At 36.2% G+C, this 25,195-nt stretch overlaps 1 protein-coding gene across 1 annotated transcript; it reads left to right on the top strand.

The window, feature by feature from the left end:
- The first annotated feature begins 1,036 nt into the window (after positions 1-1,036).
- On the top strand, positions 1,037-20,562 carry LOC136265623 (collagen alpha-3(VI) chain-like). The gene is made up of 24 exons (XM_066060525.1): positions 1,037-1,131; positions 1,294-1,872; positions 1,940-2,269; positions 2,562-2,876; positions 2,960-3,097; positions 3,233-3,808; positions 3,934-4,245; positions 9,011-9,343; positions 11,245-11,823; positions 11,875-12,207; positions 12,284-12,598; positions 13,031-13,204; positions 13,263-13,841; positions 13,909-14,238; positions 14,507-14,821; positions 14,895-15,032; positions 15,166-15,741; positions 16,250-16,561; positions 17,414-17,746; positions 18,013-18,147; positions 18,208-18,777; positions 18,861-19,166; positions 19,857-20,132; positions 20,200-20,562. The coding sequence occupies exons 2-24, from the start codon at positions 1,845-1,847 to the stop codon at positions 20,400-20,402; spliced, it is 7,506 nt and encodes a 2,501-aa protein (XP_065916597.1). The 5' UTR covers positions 1,037-1,131; positions 1,294-1,844; the 3' UTR covers positions 20,403-20,562.
- Positions 20,563-25,195: the final 4,633 nt, after the last annotated feature.

The following is a 25,195-nucleotide window of genomic DNA, read 5'->3' as shown; positions in this document are numbered from 1 at the left end:
TATTCTGCAGTGCCAAACCCAGTTGTGCTAGTCACTACACTTGATGATCAAGTTTTGGGTGATCCATTTATGCTGGACTGTACAGTTATTACCGTCATAGGAATCAGTAGTGCTGTAGATATTATATGGAGTGTTGATGGTAGGACAGTGAGGATAGTTAATGATACTTTAGCCACCATCAGCAACAATTCTGCAATCTACACTGATTCACTTGCACTACCTGAACTAACTGCACTTGATAATGGTAGAATTTACCAGTGTACAGTTCTAATTAATAAGAATCCTCCAGTCAGCTTTAGTGGAAGCATGATGTTGAACTTTTTTGGTAAGCCCTATACATTGTGTGGACTGAGCAAGAATGCACACAGCATCTATTTGTGTGTTGTTGCTTACTCGTTAATTACTCTATGGTGCAGTATAAGAATCTGTGAAACAATTCAATCACTAAAAGTAATTGATCAGTCACTAAAAGTAATCCATAGGTAATTAAGGTAATTTAGGTAATTAAAGTAATCCGTAGGAATTAACTTGTTTTAGCTTTACATGTGATGTGCACGCAAAACCAAAGTGCACCAGATCATACCCATAACAATAATGTTACCCAGTGAAAACATACTATTCATTTTATTCACTATACAGTTTAACTGCCAATGTGTTAAGCACAAACACACTGCAGTAAGTTCACTTTTGATCAAAATATAAATTTCTCTATACACTCAGACTTGTATTTGTTTTGTGCTGTTCAAATACATACAATAACTACAGTACCGTATTATGTATTTGATTATGCGTGTATGTGGCTTTAATGAGGGATGAATAGCTGTGTTGACTGATCTTACACAGAGCATTATAAATGAATACATTAAGTAATCAAATTAATTTATCAATGCACATATCTTATTTTGTGTGCAAAGATATCACACAATTGTATCTTATTATTTTATTTCATAGCACCAGTATGTTTTAACACAACTATATGTGATGGAGGATCAATTATTAATAACGACTCTGTATCATTTAATGACTCTGCTGCATCATTTAATGATTCCATATCATTCAGGCAATGCTGCTTTGAGCTTTCTGGTATATCATATGCTTCAAATGGACAATGCTTACTGTGCCCCAAAACAGGTAAACACATACACACTGTAGTACTGTATGTATGTATGTATGTATGTATGTATGTATGTATGTATGTATGTATGTATGTATGTATGTATGTATGTATGTACGTACGTACCTACCTACCTACCTATGCAGGGTATAATGTCAGTGCTATGCATTTCATTTCAGATTGTTCTATTGAAGTAGTTAAAGATATAGTGTTTTTAATTGACACCACCAGAAGTATTGGAAGTTTTCGCTTTCAGCATATAAGAGAATTTGTAGCAAATGTAACTACTGATTTGAAACTCATCTCTCCAGATAGCAGGGTTGGAGTAATTCTATTTGACTGGTTCACTCGTCTTCAGTTTAACCTGCAAAGGCATACTAGTTTATCTACACTACTGCCAGCTATTAATCCAGGCTTACCATATATCAACAGTTATTTTAGCACTAACACAGGCAATGCATTGGAGTTTTTATTATCTAGTGCACAGAATGGGGTGTTGGGAATACGAAATGAAACATCTAACATTGCGATAGTCATCACTGATGGATTATCTGATAATCAATTTCTTACACAATCTGCTGCAGCTGCTCTTCATGCAGCAAATATATTTGATATTTATGCTATTGGATTTGGTAGTGCTGGCATTAATGAACTCCATACCATTGCAAGTGATCCAAGATTTGTTTACTTTACAAATTTCTATAGTGAATTTGCCCTGCAAGAACTGAAAATGAATATAACAGATCAACTGTGCTCTGGTAAGAACACTGCACCAACAGTTAGTGTCAGTATAACTATTCAAACATTGTATGTATTTTTCTATAGTTCCTTCTCCTGGAATTTCATTGCAACCCAGTGGTTTTTTCTCTGGAACTATTGGACAAATGCAAGATCTTATCTGTTCAGTCACAATAACATCTGCTATTGATCCTGATTCAGTGCAGCTGATTTGGTTGGACTCTGAGAACATCATCACATCTGACAACAGGGTCACTGTTACACCAACCAATATCACTAGCAATGCATTCAGTTTCACATACACTACTGTACTTCAATTTGCTTATCTAATGGAAGGTGATGAAGGAAACTACACATGTAATCTTGTAGCAGATGACATGCTTGAATCTCAAACTGTTCGGCTGCAGAATTTCAGAAGTATGGATGCACATACAGCATATAATGTATACAGTAGCTTCACTATAGAATAATGAAAACTTATATGTACTTTAGTACATAAAATTAAAACAAATGGCAGTATTTACCAAATAAACAAATTACAAATAGTTATCAGCTGTGCATGTACATTAAACTTTTATGCCTTACACTGTCCCAGTTTTCATGATACATTCTAACAGAATGCATACATATGAATATGAATAATTATATAATTTGATGCATATGAATAAAATTTTGTGTGGTATTAAAATGAATACTTTTTCTTACACAGTACCACTCCCTGTTGTGGAAGTCACTACACTGAACACACCAACACTTGGACTATCGACAACTTTACAATGTAGTGCTATTAGTGTGAGAGGCATTTCTAGTAGAGTGGATATTATATGGACTACTGGTAATACAACAGAGAGGAGAGTGGATGGAATAGTACCAGACATTACAAACAATTCAGCAATTTACAATGATCTGTTAGTCACACAACCATTACTTATCCCTGATGATGGTAGAGTATATCAATGTACTGTGATCTTTAATACTTCTCCTAGAATTGTGAGGAGTAGATTTATCATATTGGACTTTCCGGGTGAGTATACGGTAGTACAAACATCAATTTACAATACAGTTACTATTAGTATTTTATATTATGTCACTATAATTATTCTATAGTTCCATCTTGCTACATCACAAGTGGTTGTAGTGGAGACCCACTCAATCAAACTATCACCTTCTCTGACTGTTGCACAAGGTTCTCTGGCGTGTCATATGACTTGGATAGTAGATGTCAACCATGTCCTATTAGTCCAAGTGAGTATTAGTAACATATACATGGCCATTGTCCGTGATCAGTCGATCAATAATAAGTCATGATCTATTTACCCTTACTTATTGTTAATATTAACACATATGTATTAATTAATTTTCTTGAATATTTTTTCGTAGATTGCACCTTTGTGGCTGTTAAAGATGTGGTGTTTGTAATTGACACCACTAGCAGTATTGGATTCTCCAGGTTTCAGCTGGTCAGGGAATTAACTGAAAACATTACTGCTACTCTTATAGCCAATTCTCCTGAAAGTTTAGTGGGTGTAATTTTATTTGATGATTTTGCACGTCTTCAATTTAATATATCAAGACATACCAGCTTAAGTACTCTGTTACCAGCTATTAATCCTGGCTTACCATATTATCGTGGCTTTAGGACAGATACAGCAAGGGCATTGGATTTCTTAAGAACTTCTGCACAATTTGGAAGTTTGCAATTAAGAAATGAAACATCAAATGTTGCAATATTTATTACTGATGGGTTATCTAGAAGTTCATTTTCAACACAATCAGCAGCATTCCGACTTCATGCAACAAATATATTTGATGTTTATGCTGTTGGAATTGGTGGAAATAGCTTATCTGAACTCCGCACAATAGCAAGTGACCCATCTCTTGTTTTCTCTACAAGTTTTTTTGATAGCTTCAGTGCTCAGAGAATACTGGAAGAAGTGACTGAACAGCTATGCTTCAGTAAGTAATTGTGATGTACCATATGTAAATCTTTAGTTGTAAGATATTAACACATTCTGGAGATGTCTGAATTAATATGTATGCTTGTATACAGTAATCATTGTGCAATTATATTTATTTTATAGCACCCACACCAAGGACATTCTTAGATCCAGATGTTCCACGAGGAATAATTGGAGAAGCAATCGATATAGTGTGTACGGTAACAATTACTTCAACTGTTGATTCTAATTTGGTTAATCTCAATTGGGTGGGGATTACAAGTTCTAACAGGATCACAGTTGTACCAACAGTTCTTACCACTGATGATTCTATTGGTAATATATACACTACCATTATTCAATTTGATTACCTAATGGAGGGAGATGAAGGGAACTACATATGTAACTTGATGATAGAAGATTCTGCCAATTCAACCATTAGATTAGATTTAATCAGTGAGCTCATACGTATATAACTATGTATTGACAGTACCATGACTACAATTAGAAAAAGGAATAATTATTAGTGAAATACTGTAAAAGTAGTTGGCTTTGGGCCTAAGTATTCAAGTTACACATCTTGAGGTACAGTGGCCATGCAGTTAAGCATACAGTGTCCTGATTAGACAGGCTTCAGTAGCTTGTTTCATATTGCACACCAAACTATAAATAACCTGCCAATTGCCAAAGTTGTACCCAACAAATTTTTACCATGAGTGAAGCTATCCATTGGCACTCATTGTACTGGCAGAGCACAATAATGCCATTCAAAATTTAGATACTTTTGAAGGTTTTTCCAATCTTGTTTTAGTATTACAGGAGATAGTAATAGGGTAGTGGGTGGGGGGACAACTTATAGGGGCATGAAATGAAAGGAAAAAGATAAGTGAAGTTACAAGGCTCACAATCTGAGGACAGTGGAAGACTCTATCAACTGAGAGCACTCATTACAGGTCCAGAAAGCATCCATCTGATTTCTGCTCTCTGGCTGTGTCAATATGAGCTGTTCCAGCATAACTGGAGCGGAATTAGGGCCTCGGATTGTCACCAGTGGATTTACAGGACTTCAGAAACAAGGGCACATAAAGTAGTGGAAATCATTAGCGGAACAGCCTAGCTTACTCTTGGTGACGTACAGTGAAAAAGTGATTCTTGTGCAGAAAGGTACTGTACCTTTTACAGATTTTGTCAGACTTACAGAATGGTTAATGAATGTTTCATTTGTCTATCCTGCCCACTATTTAAAGTAGCAGTGGGATTAGATGCATGAGTCTAATAAGTTATTCTCATTTATTTTGTTCCTATTGGTTTAACCTTAAGGTAATCCTGGCATGGAGACACTCTTAATACATGCTATCTAAGAAACCACTTCACCCCACCAGAACTCCAATAAGATGAGCTAGCACTATTATGCATATTTTAGGGTTAAATTGTGCAATACTAAGTGCACTGCTATTGCCTTGGTCAGGAAGCTAGCTGCTGCATCTCTGTTACTATAGCAAGTTCTAAGACATATCAAGCAGCTTGACTGCACCAATGTCCTGGGTTGCCAACTGTGTTAATTTTATACAAAGTATGTATGATAACTCAAGTCAGGATTTGGGTATGTTAGGATAAAAACAAGAGAGGGTGGATGTTTTGGCATGCTTATGGTGGATTTAACCATTGAGACAGGATTTAGCACAAGCAATTCCAAGTATATAGCACCATTGCCATGAGAGTAGCAATCATGTGATAAATGTTCACATGTGCAATGGTATCGAAAATTAGGGTTCTAATTCCAACCATACACAGGCTTCCTTGTCTGTTAACCTAATTTACAATGATAAATCGTGTTTACCATCATAAGCTTGATTGCACTCCCTTATATGGGATGCACTAATGCTATATGCATATTTTGGGGTTAAATTGGGCAACCCAGGACATTGCTGGACGCTAAGTACACCTGCATCTGCCTTGATCAGGAAGCTAGCTGCTGCATCTCTACCACTATAGCAAGTTCTAAGACATATCAAGCAGCCTGACTTCACCCAATTTCTGTCAACCTTTGCTAGCATGGTACTCTAAGTAAAGCACAATAAAGTGGCAGTCAGTGGAGTGCTGCACAATTAACAACAAACAGTAAGTAATGCATAATGCATGACGAGCAATCAATACATGATAAGCAGCTAAGTGCATGCAATGTACAATTAATAGCAACAAACAATGAACAATGGATAGGTCTGCATCAAACATGCCAGCATGATACAAGTATAGTAGGCTAAAATGCTATGCCAGAAAATGTTTGCATAGTTACCTTAGGTAACTATGGAGCTTAATTCCTTGAAAATAGATTGAGACTCCCTATTAAGAGCAGTAAGTGGAAATGTAGATTGATACTCTCTAACAAAACAGTCACTTTGTAGTGATATACTCTAATAGAGCATTCAATGATTAACATCATGGTAAGAAATGTTATTAACCTAAGACTATACTGCAAGCATAATGGAAATACTGAAGAGCATAATAGGCAGGAAAATTCCTGAAAGCACTTTGGGAAAAAATTGAGCATATTTGACTCAGGCCTAGCAATGAACACCAAAAATGAGTAATGCACAATAAGCAACAAATAATGAACAATGCGTAATAGGAAACACACAGCAAACAATGAGTAATGCACAATAAGCAACCAACAATGGGGATATATGATAAGCAAACAAACAATAAATAAAGAGCAATATTATAAGCCACAAAAAGCCACAAACAATGAGCAATGCATGAGAAGCCACAAACAGCAAGTGACGCATGATGAGCAACAAACACAAGTTGCAATGCATGATAAGAAACAAACAATGAACACTGCATGACAAATTAATAATGACAAATGACAAGCAAAACAATAAGCTGTGCATGATGTGTCCCTGACAAGCAGACAAGTGCATTGCATGACATGCCATAAACAATGAGGGGTGTGTAATAAACAACAATACATTTGAGATGTATGATGGGCAATAAATGTATGATGGGCAATAAAACAGCAAAAGATTTTGATGAACAACTAAAGTATCATGCACACCATAGTCAGCAATGCACAGCATAATAATAGTTGGCAATATACAGCTATACAATGGTGCAATATACAGCTATACAATGGTGCAATTGTCTGTCATACATGATATGGTGGTCTGGACTCTAAACGGTCTAATGGCTGGTGTCAGCTCTGGAGAGAAGTCATGGAAAAATAGGAGGTTGTTTGTGCATTTCATATGCATTACCATGCTATTGCTATGGCTGGAAAAATTCTGCTCATTAAAATTTGTAGGTTGCAGTCAGCTGTAGAGTGTAACTTGTGAGAGGGGAAACCTGCAGCCTTCATGAAACAATGGGCAGTGACTATGAGACTCTGACCCTTGACTAGTGTACTAATACATGACTTGAACAAGACAAGTAGGAGTGTCTGCCACGACGATGGCTATGATGGAATGGATTGTCTTTGACTGGTGGTTATTTTCCATGCAAAGATTGGGTCAGGTGGAGTAACTCATCCTGTGTTGCATTGGTAGCCTTCAAAATGAGATGTAACCAAGGCTTAGATGTACTGTATAGGAATTGCTCAAGATAGCACTACAATTATATTATAATGAAGCAGCTGCAGTAGCCACAGCAACACCAGTGATACGGTATGTAGGTACACAGCAAGGATACTTAGAGTCATCATCATTAGTACAAGGCAGAGCAGTTAACCGAACAGGGAAGTATAGCCAAGCATGGCAGTAGGCCATGCAGGGCTGTAAGCCATGCAAGGCAGTGGGCTAATTAAGGTAGTAAGCCAAACAAGGCAAGAGGTCAAGCAGTGATCCCAGCATGACAGTAGGCCAAACAGGGCAACAAGCCATGCAGGGCAGTAATCCCAGCACAGTTTTGGTCTATTATCTTGCTGGGATTAGCTACTGCCCTGCTTGGCCTACTTCCTTATTTCCCTCCTTGGCCTACTGCCTTGCTCAACCTACTTCCTTCCTTGGCGTACTGACGTGTTTGGCCTACTTGTCTTGCTTGGCCTACTGTCTTGTTTGGCTTACTGATTTGGCTAGCTGCCCTGCTTCCATGCTGGGATCACTGCTTGGCTTACTGGCTTACTGACCTGCTTGGCTCACTGCCTGCTTAGTCTGTTGCCATGCTGGAATTTTATACAGAGCAGTAAGGTAAGTAAGGCAGTAACCCAGGTAGGGCAGTGGGACAAGCAGGCAATGAGCCAAGCAGGGGAATAATCCCAGTATGGCAATAGACAAAGCAAGTAAGTACACCAGATAAGGCAGTAGGCCAAACCAGGACAAAAAGCCAAGCAGGGCAAGGCAGTAATATCTAGAAATTATGCAGGAAGATCGCATGATGGGTGTAAATTAGAGTAACCAGGAAACACAGGTTAAGTAGGCTGGCACCGCCTGCCCCTTCGCAGTGTTAAAATTGAAGGGCAATAATCTGACATAACAAACAGTTACGTGTGGTATTTCTTTTTGAAACGACATTGTACGTATCTGTATTTCACTAGACTCTTTTTTTGCGAAGGGCAGGCAGTGCCAGACTAAGAGGCAGTAGGTAAGCTAATTTAGTTTTAGCATTTAGTACTTGTCTAGCACTTTTTAATGTCTTTAGTGCTAGGAATATTTTAAAACTGATATAAACTAATTAAAAATTCTACTCAGTCGTGCTATTCTTATATGGTAAGCTAATTTAGAATACCATGAATAGAATAAAGTATCTAGGTGGAGAGGCATGTACATGCAGCATTTTTAGATACAGTAGGTTAAAGACAGCTTTGTATGCAGTAAAATAATAACACTATGTGACATGTAAAATTTTGGATGCATTCTTTGTAACCAGCTATGTTTTGACAGGATTCAGTATATAGCACCCCTTCCATAGGATAGGGATAACAGATCGTTTGGCATGCAACTTGCAACCAGTTTTTGGCATGCTTACAGCAGATTTAGCCATGGAGACAGGATTCAGCACAAATAATTCCAAGTAGCGCCTGTTGCCATGAGAGCAGAGATCGCATCATCAACGTGAACATGTGCAATTGTATTGAATAATATTGATTGTGGGTTCTAATTCATTTAATCCCAGAGGCTTCCTTGTCTGTTAATCTTTTTACAGTGTCTTACTATACTGTACACACTGCAGTTATATGGTGTATGCAATAGCTTACTATTGTCCGTACTTTGTTATTTCACATGTATAGGTATTGATTCCTCTACTTTTGTTGAAATCACTGCAACTAATATCCCAACAATTAACCAGCCACTGGCACTGCAATGTAGTGCAGTCACTTTGATAGCAATTACCAGTAGAGTGGACATTATATGGAGAACTGGCAACACTCAAGTGAGAAGACAAAACAACATATTAGCCAGAAACAATGGAAATCATTCAGTTTACGATGGCTCATTAGTTATCACATCGTCACTGAGTATTGATGATATTGGTAGCACCTATGAGTGTGAGGTGGTGATACATTCATTTCCACCAACTACTGCTACAACACATTTTACTGTACCTATCCCACCAGCATCTGGTATGTTTAGATGTAGATGCATGTGTATAGCTAAATACATATAAACCAAAGCAGCTGAGCTGTAAAAAAAGTTAAACTTGTAAAATTGTGCTGTGAAAAAATTCAGTTTGTCAATTGGTTCCTAATAGAGCAATCGCCTTTGTGCTTTTAATTGCAATAATATAACTTACCAAATCTTTCAGCTTATGAACTATAAAATAGATTTATTCAAGAATGTTCATTTATACACTGTAAGGTAGAAACTAAGGAAGATGGATAGTTGGCAATAGTTAGAACTCTTGGCATTAGGTATGGAGCCCCTAGTTTGAATCTTTAATTTGATTATTTAATGTTTTGTATCTTGTGACATATTTCATTCCATGTGACTGTTCTGGCTATTAGAACATCTCAGTCATCATGTTCTCATAAATCATGTGTTTTCACATTTAAACTTCATCTATGGTCACATTTTTATCCTAGATGATTTTATAAAATTGTTTTGTCTAGCAAGTGTAACAATGAGTCACCTCCTACAACTCACTAGTTGTATAGCTGATCTGTATAGAAAATAAATCTCAATAGGCTAATGTCCATATTAGGGCTTACTTTATGGCTAACCAGGTAGGTGGATTTATTATGTTACAAAGATTCTTAGCCAGTTATTGAACTAAAGACCTGCATAACAAGTGGTTTTTAATAGCTCTATTTTAAGGTTACAGAATAGTTTAAAATGTGTGGGCGGAACAAATTACAAAACCTGCTTTAACCCAAGCAAGGATAAATAATTTCAAAAACTGTGTTGTATTAGCAATACAACTAATTGTGCTTGTTTGTTTTCACTACAGAACAACGACTGTTCTTGGGTGTGTGGTCCACAATAGAGCGATGTTTTATAAAAACGTGCCGCCAAAAACCAGACTAACAGATTACTGAATCCTTATAATTTCAACACAAGTGGCTAAACAACTAAAATATCTAGGTCCTGTGGGAGCAATTTTTTAAGTTACTGGTTGTATAGACGTTTTATTGAACTTTAGTAGTTTTTTCGAGTGAAACAAGCTCTTTGAAGGCTTGTATCTGAGTCACTGGGAAGAAACATGCCAAAAACGCTTCCACAGGACCTAATAAATTTAATATACAGTATCACTATGCCCCAGAAATGCCAATAGAGCCTACAGCGTTTGCTGTATTTGGCAGCGGAAAAAGATGGTAGCGACAGCTGGAGCTGAGCAATGTACGGACTGGCTTACTTGTGTTACTACAACAAATTGTAGTGTTCCACCTGCCTCACACTACACTGTAGCTACATAAAAACATTAAATATGAAGGGCTTCACCTTCATTTAAAACTTTTCACGCTGCTAGCCTGGTTTTATGGGCTTCTCAAAAGTATCGATAGGAATTCAAAATTTTGAATGATTGCCCGTGACTATACAGTAACCTTAAAAGCTATGAACATTATTATCTACATTTTTAGTTACTATCCTACTAGGGACCTACAAAGAAGGCTACTACAAGCCTGTGTAGCAGGGAGTCAGAAACATGTTACTAAAACTCTAGTTGAATGCAGAAATAAATCCCAGACCAGGTGGTGAATTGATCCACAGACAGTTTGCAGTCTGGGAAAGTGCCTGAGGAACCACACAGCCTGGGACCCAGGATTTACTCTGCATTCAAGCAGTACTTAAACATCACGAAACATCACAACGTCTTGTTTTTCATTAAGTCACTAACTAGTATACTGCTTTAAAATATTGTAAAGTTCTTGCATCAGAACATGTAAAGGTATAGTGATAGTGATACACGTGGCTCTATATGTTTGCATTTGCCCAAACATATGTAAGTAGATAGATATGCATATAGCTTAAATATTGTATATTTTTTGTTGATGAGTTCATGAGATTAAGGAATTTCCTTTTGTAGAATGTAGATGTTCATCTAATGCACCACTAGATTTGGTGTTTGTTATTGATGCCTCTGGAAGCATTGGAAGTTCTCGATTTCAACTAATTAGGGAGTTCATTGCTAACATTGTAGCTAATGTTGTAGGTTCTTCTCCTCAGAGTAGAGTGGGAGTTATCTTGTTTGAAAGTAATGCCCATATACAATTTGATCTCCGAGATCACACCAGTTTAAACACACTGTTACCAGCTATTAATCCTGGGCTACCTTACAGTGGTGGAGGAACTGATACTGCAGAGGCACTGACATTGTTATTGTCCAGTTCCCAAAATGGAGCATTGGGAATTAGGAATGGAGTTGCTAATGTAGCAATTGTTATAACTGATGGAAGATCTAACAGTCGATCAGCAACCCTATCAGCTGCAGCTTCACTGCATGCTGCAAACCTATTTGATGTTTTTGCTGTTGGAGTTGATGGTGCTGACATATCAGAACTCAATGCAATTGCTAGTGATCCAGAACTTGTTTTCTTTTCAAATCAGTTCAACAGCACTGGACTTAGACAGTTACGGGAAAGCATTATAGAAAATCTTTGTTCAGGTATGTTCACTGTAGTTAGTACATTCACATATTTGGATTATTTGCATACAGGAGCTGTTGGTCCAATAATCTCTTTTAATCCAAGTGGTTTTTTACAAAACACCAAGGGACAAAGACAAGATGTAATCTGCTCTGTTACTGTACCGTCTGAGATTGATCCTGATACTGTTGAGCTAGAGTGGTTGAATGCTGACAACATAACCACTGATGATGGCAGAATAACTATCATCTCAGCTGATAACTCCACCGGTTTAAACAGCAGCACCTTATCTACGACTCTTCGGTTTGATCCTTTGTTTGAAGATGACCAGGGTAACTACATCTGCTACTCAGTAGTAAATGACACAGTAAAGTTTCAGGCAGTAGAGTTGACAAATTTCAGATGTAAGTGCATAAGTAGCATTAAGCAAGTACAGAGTGTTATGGTGTGTATTTATTATTGATGTCTTATATTCTGCAGTGCCAAACCCAGTTGTGCTGGTCACTACACTTGATGACCAAGTTTTGGGTGATCCATTCACACTGGACTGTACAGTTATTACTGTCATAGGAATCAGTAGTGCTGTAGATATTATATGGACTGTTGATGGTAGGACAGTGAGGATAGTTAATGATACTTCAGCCACCAACAACAACAATTCTGCAATCTACACTGATTCACTTGTACTACCTGAACTAACTGCACTTGATAATGGCAGAATTTACCAATGTACAGTTCTAATTAATAAGAATCCTCCAATCAGCTTTAGTGGAAGCGTGATGTTGGACTTTTTTGGTAAGCTCTATATTATATCTGGATTGAACAGTGTGCGCTGTTGTTAAGAGCAATACATGTACTTTATACATGTGTGTCACTGTATGGTGCTGTATAAGTGTCAGTAAAACAGCTCAATCACTAAAAGTAATCCATAGGTATTAAAAGTGTTGAGAACTTAAAATATTTTTTTTTAGTTTTACATGTGTTGTGTGCAAAAATAACTGTCATTAGACTGATTAGAGTGCACGGCAACATGTTCACTTTTGATCTAAATACAGTAACATTATACTCAGACTTGTATTTGTGTTCTCTCTGTGTTATTCCATAATTACAGTAGCTTATGTATAATGTTGACTTCACAGAGCAATGTAAAAAAAGTAATCAATGTACCACATCTTATTTTGTGGGCAAAGATATCACACAATTTTATCGTATCATTTTATTCCATAGCACCAGTATGTTTTAACACAACTAGATGTGCTGGGGGATCAATTGGTAGTGACTCTCTATCGTTTAATGATTCTGCTTCATTTAATGATTCCATATCATTCAATCAGTGCTGCTTTGAGCTTTCTGGTGTATCATTTGTTTCAAATGAACAATGCTTACTGTGCCCTACAACAGGTACACACATATACACTGTATGCAGGTTATAATGTCTATGCTATGGATTTCATTTCAGGTTGTTCTATTGAAGTAGTTAAAGATGTAGTGTTTTTAATTGACACCACCAGAAGTATTGGAAGTTTTCGCTTTCAGCATATAAGAGAATTTGTGGCAAATGTAACTACTGATTTGAAACTCATCTCTCCAGATAGCAGAGTTGGAGTAATTCTATTTGACTGGTTCACTCGTCTTCAGTTTAACCTGCAAAGGCATACTAGTTTATCTACACTACTGCCAGCTATTAATCCAGGCTTACCATATATCAACAGTTATTTTAGCACTAACACAGGCAATGCATTGGAGTTTTTATTATCTAGTGCACAGAATGGGGCATTGGAAATACGAAATGAAACATCTAACATTGCAATAGTTATTACTGATGGACGATCTAGTAATCAATTTCTTACACAATCTGCAGCAGCTGCACTTCATGCAGCAAATATATTTGATATTTATGCTATTGGATTTGGTAGTGCTGACACTAATGAACTCCGTACCATTGCAAGTGATCCAAGATTTGTGTACTTTACAAATTTCTATAGCGAATTTGCCCTGCAAGAACTGAAAATGAATATAACAGATCAACTGTGCTCTGGTAAGAACACTGCACCAACAGTTAGTGTCAGTATAACTATTCAAACATTGTATGTATTTTTCTATAGTTCCTTCTCCTAGAATTTCATTGCAACCCAGTGGTTTTTTCTCTGGAACTATTGGACAAATGCAAGATCTTATCTGTTCAGTCACAATAACATCTGCTATTGATCCTAATTCAGTGCAGCTGATTTGGTTGGACTCAGAGAACATCATCACATCTGACAACAGGGTCACTGTTACACCAACCAATATCACTAGCAATGCATTTAGCTTCACGTACACTACAGTACTTCAATTTGCTTATCTAATGGAAGGAGATGAAGGAAATTACACATGCAATCTTGTAGCAGATGACATGTTTGAATCTCAAACTGTTCGGCTGCAGAATTTCAGAAGTATGTATGTACATATATGCAGTAACTTCACTATAGAATACTGAAAACTTACATGTACTTTAGTACATAAAATTAAAACAGTTGGCAGTATTTACCTAATAAACAAATTCAATTAGTTATCAGCTTTACATGCAGATTTAACTGCCATTCCTTACACTGTAGACAGTCATATGATGTGTAATACTGAGTATGAGTGAATAATTATATAATTTGATGCATATGAATAAAATTTTGTGTGGTATTAAAATGAACACTCTTTCTTACACAGTACCACTCCCTGTTGTGGAGGTTACTACACTGAACACACCAACATTTGGACAATTGACAACTTTACAATGTAATGTTATTAGTGTGAGAGGCATTTCTAGTAGAGTGGATATTATATGGACTACTGGTAATACAACAGTGAGGAGAGTGGATGGAATAATACCAGACATTACAAACAATTCAGCAATTTACAGTAATCTGTTAGTCACCCAACCATTACGTGTCCGTGATGATGGTAGAGTATATCAATGTACTGTGATCTTTAATACTTCTCCTAGAATTGTGAGGAGTAGATTTATCATATTGGACTTTCCAGGTGAGTATAGTACACACATCAACTTACTATACGGTCACTGTAATATTTATTATCATGTCTGTATAATCTATAGTACCATCTTGCTACATCACAAGTAGTTGCAGTGGAGATCCACTCAATCAAACTATCACCTTCTCTGACTGTTGCACGAAATACTCTGGTGTGTCATATGACTTAGATAGTAGATGTCAACCATGTCCTATTAGTCCAAGTGAGTATATTATTATAATTATGACTGTTGTCCATTGATAAGTCAATCAGTAACAAGTCGATCATGTCTATTCACCCTCAATTAATGTCAATATTAAAGCACGTGAATTAATTTTCTTGAATATTTTTCGTAGATTGCACCTTTGTGGCTGTTAAAGATGTGGTGTTTGTAATTGACACCACTAGCAGCATTGGATTCTCCAGGTTTCAGCTGGTCAGGGAGTTCACTGAGAACATTACTGCTACTCTTATAGCCAATTCTCCTGAAAGCTTAGTGGGTGTAATTTTATTTGATGATTTTGTGCGTCTTCAATTTAATATATCAAGACACACCAGCTTAAGTACTCTGTTACCAGCTATTAATCCTGGCTTACCATATAATCGTGGCTTTAGGACAGATACGGCAAGGGCATTGGATTTCTTAAGAACTTCTGCACAATTTGGAAGTTTACAATTAAGAAATGAAACATCAAATGTTGCAATATTTATTACTGATGGGTTATCTAGAAGTTCATTTTCAACACAATCAGCAGCATTCCGACTTCATGCAACAAATATATTTGATGTTTATGCTGTTGGAATTGGTGGAAATAGCTTATCTGAACTCCGCACAATAGCAAGTGACCCATCTCTTGTTTTCTCTACAAGTTTTTTTGATAGTTTCAGTGCTCAGAGAATACTGGAAGAAGTGACTGAACAGCTATGCTTCAGTAAGTAATTAATGCATGTGAATAATTAGTTGTAGGATATTAACACATTCTGGAGATGTCTGAATTATTGGGAAGCAGTAAAACCCAGAATAATGGAACAGCAGAATGACAGAATAATCAAAAATTACATTTTTCAATAGTTACTACTTTCCTGAACAATTAATTAATACTTAATACTTGTGACCTGGCCTGTGAAAATAGGGCATGTGGGCACAAACTACAGCCCATTGCATAACAAGTTATATCTCAGCACAGGAATTACATATTTACATTCATAAAGCCAACTAAATCTTAATAATTGGGGAAAATTGCATTACTGTAGTTTAATCACATAAAAAGTTATACATCATTAAAGTTTGAAAAGGTAAGCAAATTTCATGTGCCCACATGCCCTATTTTTGCAGTCCTGGTCACAATTAATTATATAGTTTCCTTTGGGCCAAAATTTTAATCAATTAATTATATGCTTATGTGCAAAAATTATTATGCAAATATATTTATTTTATAGCACCCACACCAAGGACATTCTTAGATCCTGATGTTTCACGAGGAATAATTGGAGAAGCAATTGATATAGTGTGTACTGTAACAATTACTTCAACTGTTGATCTTAATTTGGTTAATCTCAATTGGGTGGGGATTACAAGTTCTAACAGGATCACAGTTGTACCAACAGTTCTTACCACTGATGATTCCATTGGTAATATATACACTACCATTATTCGATTTGATTACCTAATGGAGGGAGATGAAGGGAACTACATATGTAACTTGATGATAGAAGATTCTGCTAATTCAACCATTAGATTAGATTTAACCAGTGAGCACATACTTATAGCTATGTATTGGTGGCACTATGACTAGATGTTAGTAGTGAAATACACCGAAATCTGTCTATTCCAGTTGGCTTTGGCCAAAGTTTTCAAGTTACTCATCTTTGGGTTTTCACAATAGCCATGCAGTCAGACATACGGTGTCCTAATTTGATAGATTTCAATAGTATAGTTTGGTGAATTAAGTTTGAAAATTCAGCAACACTACCTACAGTGGAACCTCAGTTATCCAAACCCCTTGGAACCAAGGGTGGTCCATAAGTCTGAAAAGTCCGTATCTCTGAAACCATGCATAAATAATTTAAATAGCATAGAGAAAAATGATCAGTATTTTCAACTACCCTAATAGAACAGTCACTACTCTAATAGAGCAGTCATTTTCGTAGTCTGGTAAACTAAGAATCCAGATAACTGAGGTATGGATAACTGAGGTTCCACTGTAGTTACTTAGCATCACTTTGTAAGTAATTATGTGACTAATATTTGGCTAGACAATGGATGAAATATAAATGCATGCATTAACTTGTGCGTGCATTGAGCTGATGCAACCAACTGATATCAAAGTGCATTATTACATTTTGTAAACTTGTCAGAGCAATTGCACAACTTAATGCATGCAAAATATTTGAAGTATTACTTTTGGTATCAGAAGATCTACTTATTTGCTAAACAAAATATTGAGTGGTCATGGATGTTATTCAGTAACCATGCAGGGACTAAATAATTATTAATGTCCAAATACCAATTTAGTATGACTATACACATGACTTTAGTCAACACAGTGCATTTACACAATTCACATTGTATGTACAAATTAAATTATTATAGTATTATTACAGTTCCAGCTCCCGTTGTAAATGTCACAACCATGGATGACATGGTATTTGGAGAGTCACTTCAACTTGATTGTACTGTCACTGCTGCAAGAGGAATTACCACTAATGCAACAATCCAATGGTTTGCGATAAACAATTTACTAGGAAGTACAAGACTAGTGAGATTTGTTACTGTAGCTGGAAACATCAGTAATGATTCAGTAGTGTTTGAGGACTCACTATTTATTCCTTCACTAAATGCAGATGATAGTTTTAGTGGCTATCGCTGCGACGTATTTATTTTCTCACCAATACAACTTGTTAGTGGTAGTGGAAGGATTGAATTAGACTTTCAAGGTGAATATTTTTATATGTGCGTATGTGATACGAGAACTAAAGCATGGCACTGTACACCCAGTAATGTTAATGTTACACATGTACAGACAGGCTAAATCATTTTAAGTTCAACTTTTACCACTAAACTGCATACTATTATTGTCTATTTCATAAGTAGTGGTCCTAAAAATCATAATACAGTATGTTTAACTGATACGAAATGCAGATAAGTATCAATTATATGCTACAAAACAATTAGTTGTAAGTTTGTAATTCTCTGACTTTAGCACCATCTTGCTATCTGAACACTCGTTGCACCGGAAATCCAATTGGGGCTATTACAAGTTTTTCAGAGTGCTGCAATGTTCTTTCTGGAGTAGCATTTAATTTAGGCAGGCAGTGCAGATTATGTCCACAAACAGGTATGTAATTACAGTATTAGGTTGGTAATTTATACTAAAATTACTTACTTTTATTCACAGATTGTCCATTTCAAGCAAGAGATGTGGTATTTGTACTTGATCGTTCTTTTGCTGTTAGATCATTTGAGTTTCAGCTTGTTAGAGATTTTGCTGAAAGTATTAGTATTGCATTGAAAGTTGGATCTCCTAACAGTTCAGTTGGCATGATCTTGTTTGACAGAACTGCTCATATTCAGTTTGACCTTGAAGAGCACACCAGTTTAGAGACCCTATTGCCAGCCATTGATGAATTACCATATAGTGGTTTGTTTCCTACCAATACAGACACTGCTCTAAGACTTCTACTTTCAAGTGCACAAAACGATACACTAGGATTGAGAACTGACACCTCAAATATTGCTATTTTATTCACTGCTGGAAGATCAAATAATCGGTTTTCAACACAGATAGTTGCAAACAATATTCATGAAGCAAATATTTATGATGTTTATGCTGTTGGGATTGATGCAGCTGATTTCTTTGAACTGCACACCATTGCAAGTGATCCGAGATTTGTATATCGTAGATTTTCCTTCAGTTCATTTAATGTACAACAACTGCAGCAGTCTGTAATAAATCAATTATGTGCTAGTAAGCATTTTTTTGTTGTGCATTAGTACATAAAATTTACGATTGACATAATCATACTTATTATCTGGTGTTATCCTTCATAGTTCCAACACCTATTGTACAAGTTGTTGCTCCTTGTGAACAAGTGGTTGGGCAGTCACTGACTTTAGAGTGTAACATTGCAGCAGCAAGCGATATTGCTGCTACAGTTGATATCATTTGGACCACTGGTGATACTGAAGTGAGAAGAGTTGAGGATATACAAGGAAGCTTGATAAACAACTTCACAGATTTCTTCACTGTTCCAGTTCTAAGCAAAAGTAACAATGATCAGGAATATCATTGTAAAGTAGTGATTAATACCAATCCACCAATAACAGGAAATGACAGTGTTGTACTAAATGTGACACGTAAGTTTATAAAGTGTAATAATGCACTTTGATATCAGTTGTGTGCATCGGCACATGACATATGTAAATACAGTGTAGCTAGCTGCATATTTGACTGTTGAAACTAATTATGGTACAAATTGTTCTGAACAACTGTGCAGTGTTCCCTCAACTTGCTTGGTACCACGGTATGTTCAGATAATTGAAAAGTATAGTTAATTGAAGCCAATTAATTTATGTACAGAGCCCTGTTCAAATACTCTAATAGAATGTACACCTAGAAAAATTACTCTAATAGAACAGTCATTTTTACTATAATATATTCAGATAACTGATTGCTCAGATAATTGAGAGAGCACTGTATTATGTAATATACTATACAGATTGTTATTATTGCATGATTAAGTTATAAAAGTGATTTGGTTATATGCTTGCTGGAGTCTATATTGTGTACGCTGATGTCTTGTATGAGTTGTGCCTAAAAATTGAAAGATATGTATATAATGGTGATGCTGCTAAGTTGCCTGATTAGTAATGCAGTCAAATATCACAGAGATCTACTTGGGTGAGTCAGTTTAGGAAGGGCATGTAGCTTATAAGGTTGAGCAACGATGTTATACTCATTAATAGTGATGCATAGAGATGTTCAACATTGCAATAATCATTCTATTCAATTGTATAATTTATATACTTGTGCCGCATATTCTTCAGAACCTCCACAAATGATCATCAGTCCATCACAGTCTCCTCACATAGTAAAGGTTGGTACTCAGTTGCTACTTTACTGTGCAGCGGAAGGACTACCCATACCCACTGTACAATGGCATGGTGATGGTGTCCCTGTACATCCACTAGAAGAATTATATCAACAAATATTTTTGGTTCCTACTGATTCTCCACACACTACTGTGTACGTCTGTATAGGCAGGAATCAAGTTAAAGGTGTTGATTATGTTGATCAAGCTAATGTTATAGTAGTTGTTGAAGGTAAGAAACACAAGCATACACAACCAATATTTAAGATACTTGTAAATTATGGTGGCTTTCATTACAGAACAGCCATGTCCAACAATAAAGCCTCCAAGAAATGGTTTTGTGACAGTCGCTGATGATGGGAAGTTTGCATTCTTCACATGTGGACAAGGCTTTAACATAAGAGGATCATATGTTCTGCAGTGTATTAACGGAGAGTGGAATTATTTTCCCCCAACCTGTACACCAATACCTGAAGTTTGTCACAAGCAGTGTGACATCTAGAGTGGCATGTTTAAACTGACGCTGTTTATGAATGTATATATTCATACACTATGCATAGATTTGCTGCGTATAGACTTGTATTCTCAATATGACTTTAATAGCATTACTGCATTTAGAATTGTATTCTCAATATTACATTCAAACTTTAATATAGTGCTAAAACGATTATTCAGTTATTTGACTATTCGGTCAGTATAATACTATTCAATTCATTAACATACTATTCGAATAATCACTAGCACTTGGTATATTTTTTATTTAGATGGAAAAGCCAGTCTTGAAACTTAAGATTGTGAATGAAGTGATGTATCTATGATGTAAACATTATATTTTATAAAACATAAAAATAGCTCTTAGGCTTTACCTTGCTCTCTAACAAAAGGTTTCAGTACATTTTAAGAGACGTATTAGCTTAAAGAATAGTCAAATATTCAGTCATTTTGTTAACAATTATTCGAATAATAAAAATTGCTATTCGTTTCAGCACTATTTTAATAACTAATTTCAGTGGCGCACACTGTAGTCATTTACATTTACAAAACTATGTGTTGTAGCAAAGAAGTAAATAACTCAAATTAATTGTAATCACTGAAGTTTCCTTGACTATTTGTCTTGGTCACTGGTTACTGGTATACAACACGGGATATGTGTAGGTAATTTCTTTTAATTCTGTACCCATCCTTCAATTCATGGACGTCCTTGGAGTAGACAGTTTCCTGAATCATTCGAATGGGTCTAGCAACTGCTTTCCAAGTGAGATCCACTAGATTTTTTTGGATAATACTTGATGACATCGTTGGAGACTGGGACATAATTACTTTCATCCTTTCTTTTTATTCTTTATCACAATTCTGTAGTTTCTACATGAAATTAAAATGACAAAATTAATAGCCAGCGGTAGGCCTGCATCAAATATGCCAGCATTAGGCCACTTTTTCAGGTGATTTTCTATTTTTTATCAGAAAATTCCAAATGTAGAGTGCTGGCAGGTAAGTTATTAACTACCATTATTCATAGTACTTGACTTTATTCATACATACCTTTATACTTTCCAGGGTCTGTATAACAGGCACTGATTTTGCTAACTAAACTAACTCTAGTTTGGCAATTATCTTCTTTAGATGTAGCTACATAATTATAGTCATCCTCCATCATATGATCAGTTCCAATCAAGGATCAACTTCTTACTCGTAAACTTCACTGTAAACTTAACCTTTTTTCACATTCTTTTGGCTACATTATGCAATGTAGCTCCTGTATCAGTGCAGCAATCTTGAAAGCTGAACTGCATATCCTCAATATTTGGTTAAGAAAGCAAGCAACTATGTCCTATGGCTTCCATGAATAAAATTATGTGTTTTATTTGAATTTGTAAAAGCCAGCATAGATATATACCGTTGGTCACCTAATGAATATTATAATATTTTAGTTGAGGCATAATACTTCTGTTTAGTGCAAATCTGACTATGAGTGAAACCCTCCAAAGCATATACATGTAAAAATTACATGTATGGCATGGGTACAAAACACTATAACTTTATACTAAAGTTGATTCTTCTCCTACAGCTAATTGTAAAACTACACTAAAATTCTTGTAGTGGTTTAAATAGTATTGTCTTTAGAAGTATGGAAACAGATTTAGTTATGATTACTATGGCTTCAAAAAGGAGATCGCTGTTTTTCATAGAACATTTAGAGAATTCAGTAACTCAGGCAAAGTTTAAAAACCACAGAACTAAAAATGACAGACTATATAGATCCAAAATTGGCAGAATTCGCATACTTTACATTAAACTGAGTCTTTTTTATGTCAGTATACTCCTAACTGGAGATGGTGATTTTTAAGTACCACAAACACATCTGATACAAAAAGGAGTTTAAAGAGAGCAGAGATTAATGAAAATCGTCATTTTGTATGTGAATCCATAGGCAATAATAGTGTGCCCTCTTAATCAAATGAAATGATGGGGAAATACGTGTGGCAGTAAAAATCAGCATAACCCTAGAATCTAATATGGATATTTCAAACTATGGAGCTTACTTCCATGAAAATTAACTGATGCTCCCTTATAGAGCAGTCAATCTTGGTGCCAAAGGTTAGCACTGTCAAAGGAAGCATTGGATGAATTGCAGTTTTGAATGGATGAGATATCTCACTTTAATGGTCAGAAGATATGGCCCACAGCTTCCGCAGTCAGAGTGGTGTATTCATATGCAAGTGCCGCTGGTTATGGGAGGTAATTCGTGGAGCATTGGAATGTTGTTGCTAATGGGTAGTGGTCACGTGATGAAGCAACACAAAGCTCAACTTTGAGAGAATTAAGAGCTGTGAGGATGGTATTAGAATCATTCCAGACTAAGTTAAAAAAATGAGCGTGTGCGTTGGTTACTGACAAACAGAATGTGGTCAGAATTGTCCAGTGTGGAAGTAAAAAGTTTGCCATACAACCGAAGTTCTCTGCATGTGTGAGTAATAATATACGGACAGAGCCTGAGTGGATCCCAAGGGAGCAAAGTGAATTAGCAGACTACTATAGTCGTATTGTTGACTACAATGACTGGATGTTGAACCCTTCTTTTTTCAGCTGGTTGGATGCCTTGTGGGGTCCTCATACAGTTGACCAGTTTGCTAACCCATCTACTGTAACGCACAGCTCGAATGCTTTACCTCAAGATTTTGGTCACCAGGATCAGAAGCTGTAGACGCTTTTACCTGCACCTGGACAGGAGAGAATAATTGGTGGTGTCCCCCTGTCTATTTAATCCCCAGAGTCATTAGGCATGCTCAAAGTACACATTGTAAGGGAACTCTGATTAACCCCAGTAGGTGTCTTCCCCCTTTTGGCCCCTGATGGTGAGAACCCGATAGATTCAGTTGTGGGGATGGCCGAGCTCCCTAACAGTGAAACCCTGTTCCTACCAGGTGAAACAGGTCACAATCTGTTTAAAGGCATACCCAACACTCCAGTTTTGGCACTACAGCTAGATTTTACTACCCAAAAAAGAGCACCCTCAGTGTAGCTATAAAGAAAAAATGTGCCTCCATTGTATCTGTATTCCTTCTTGCTAGCAGCACAGTATTGTATGAAACAAGCTTATATACAAATAAACAAAATAAAAACAAAAATAGTGCTAAGCAAGGGCGGATTTAAGGGGGGTGCTTGGGATGCTGAAGCACCCCCCTCCAAAATTTTACTATTTGCAAGCTAGGAAGCTTCTAGAAGTTGCAGTACAGATTCAATTGCATCTTATACATATGCATAGGTAATGAAAAGATGGAAAAAGAAGGGAGAATGGCTAATCTTTCTAACAGAGGTTCAAATTATACTTTTGGTGTGAGACTTAACCTAAACAGCTGCTAGAAATCAAAATACTCTAATAAAATAGTCAATTACTCTAATAGAACATCCATTATAATGTTTTCTTTTCAAGAAGTTGTCAGTGTGTTTTCTTGACCTGTGCACTGCTATCTTACCATTGCTCCAAAATCCTACCATATACTAATCACTTTCTGAGAACAACTTCTGTCAAATAGTTTAATATTATAGTGGGTATTTTCAGTTGTTGCTACAAACTTGATGCTTGGGTTGACATGCTTAAGTACAACAGTTAATTTCTTAGAATGTATATAGTTAACAAGGCTGTAACATCTGAGAACTGTTTGTTTTTGCTTCATCAGTACCAAAGTTCCATGGTGCATTTATCTGAATCTAGCATCAATTGAAGCTAATAAAATTTAATGTCATACAGGGTTTGCACTCCCAAACTGCCCCTTGAAGTTCATGATTAACTTTATAAGCTCAAACGATACTGCAGCATTTACGCTCATTTATGTTGTCACGTTATAAGGGGGTTAGTTGTGGCCAAAAACTAGTTGTATATGTAAGTGACTTTGGACTCATGTTGTAAAAAATTTATATGATGATGCATGGGGCCATAGTTGTAAAAAGTCAGATTGAAATAGCAACAGAACAGTCTGTGGTTATATTACAAAGTTGAAGTTATTTTTGTGTGCATTTTAAATCTCTACAGTGACCTTAAGCTCCAATCGACCTGTGTATACTGTCTTTGACAATCTACTATTATGTATTGCCTTATAATCCAATAGCATTTAAAAGTGTAGCTAGCTTGTTCTGTTTTTCTAAAACTGCACTCATCCATCTTGTACCCACAATCTTTCAGTACAATAGAGTATTTGGTTAAAAGTAGTTTCCAGATTCAATCTTGTGATAGCCAAAAATTTCCAGAGGACGCATCACTCCAGACCCTGGCCCCCTAGCTGGTAATTCTACATATGTGTACTCTACATGTACACTGATGGTGAGTGTATACAGTACTTGCCTTCTCAAGCCCTCTCTTCATTTTTACTCTTTGGACGTTATAGTTTGAACCATGAGACTGTAAAGCACACTAGCTATACCTTACGCCAAGCAATACACTAAATTTGGCGATGTTGTATTTTGATGAATTTACAATATAAATTTTATTAATTCGTGATCAATTAGCAGAAAAACCATTAAATTGCTAAATTTAATTTACCGCTAAATTAAGGTATTTCAAACACAAACTCATGTATAGCTGGTCGATATTCATATCCTTCCCCTTCCTGTTCTTTATGTGAAGAATAGATTTTTAGTTACTGGCTGTGCCCTTATATATGACAGCTACTATTAGCTACAACTATTCTGGAATAATGGTGTCATTTAATCATTATTACACTTAGGTGACTCACAATGCTTTGCAAGCATTGTGAATCACTTAAACAAAGTGACATCATTTTTCAGTCAAAAATA

Source organism: Dysidea avara, chromosome 1, assembly GCF_963678975.1.
Source record: "Dysidea avara chromosome 1, odDysAvar1.4, whole genome shotgun sequence".
Taxonomy (NCBI): Eukaryota; Metazoa; Porifera; class Demospongiae; order Dictyoceratida; family Dysideidae; genus Dysidea; species Dysidea avara.
This window is presented reverse-complemented; position numbering and strand designations above follow the sequence as displayed.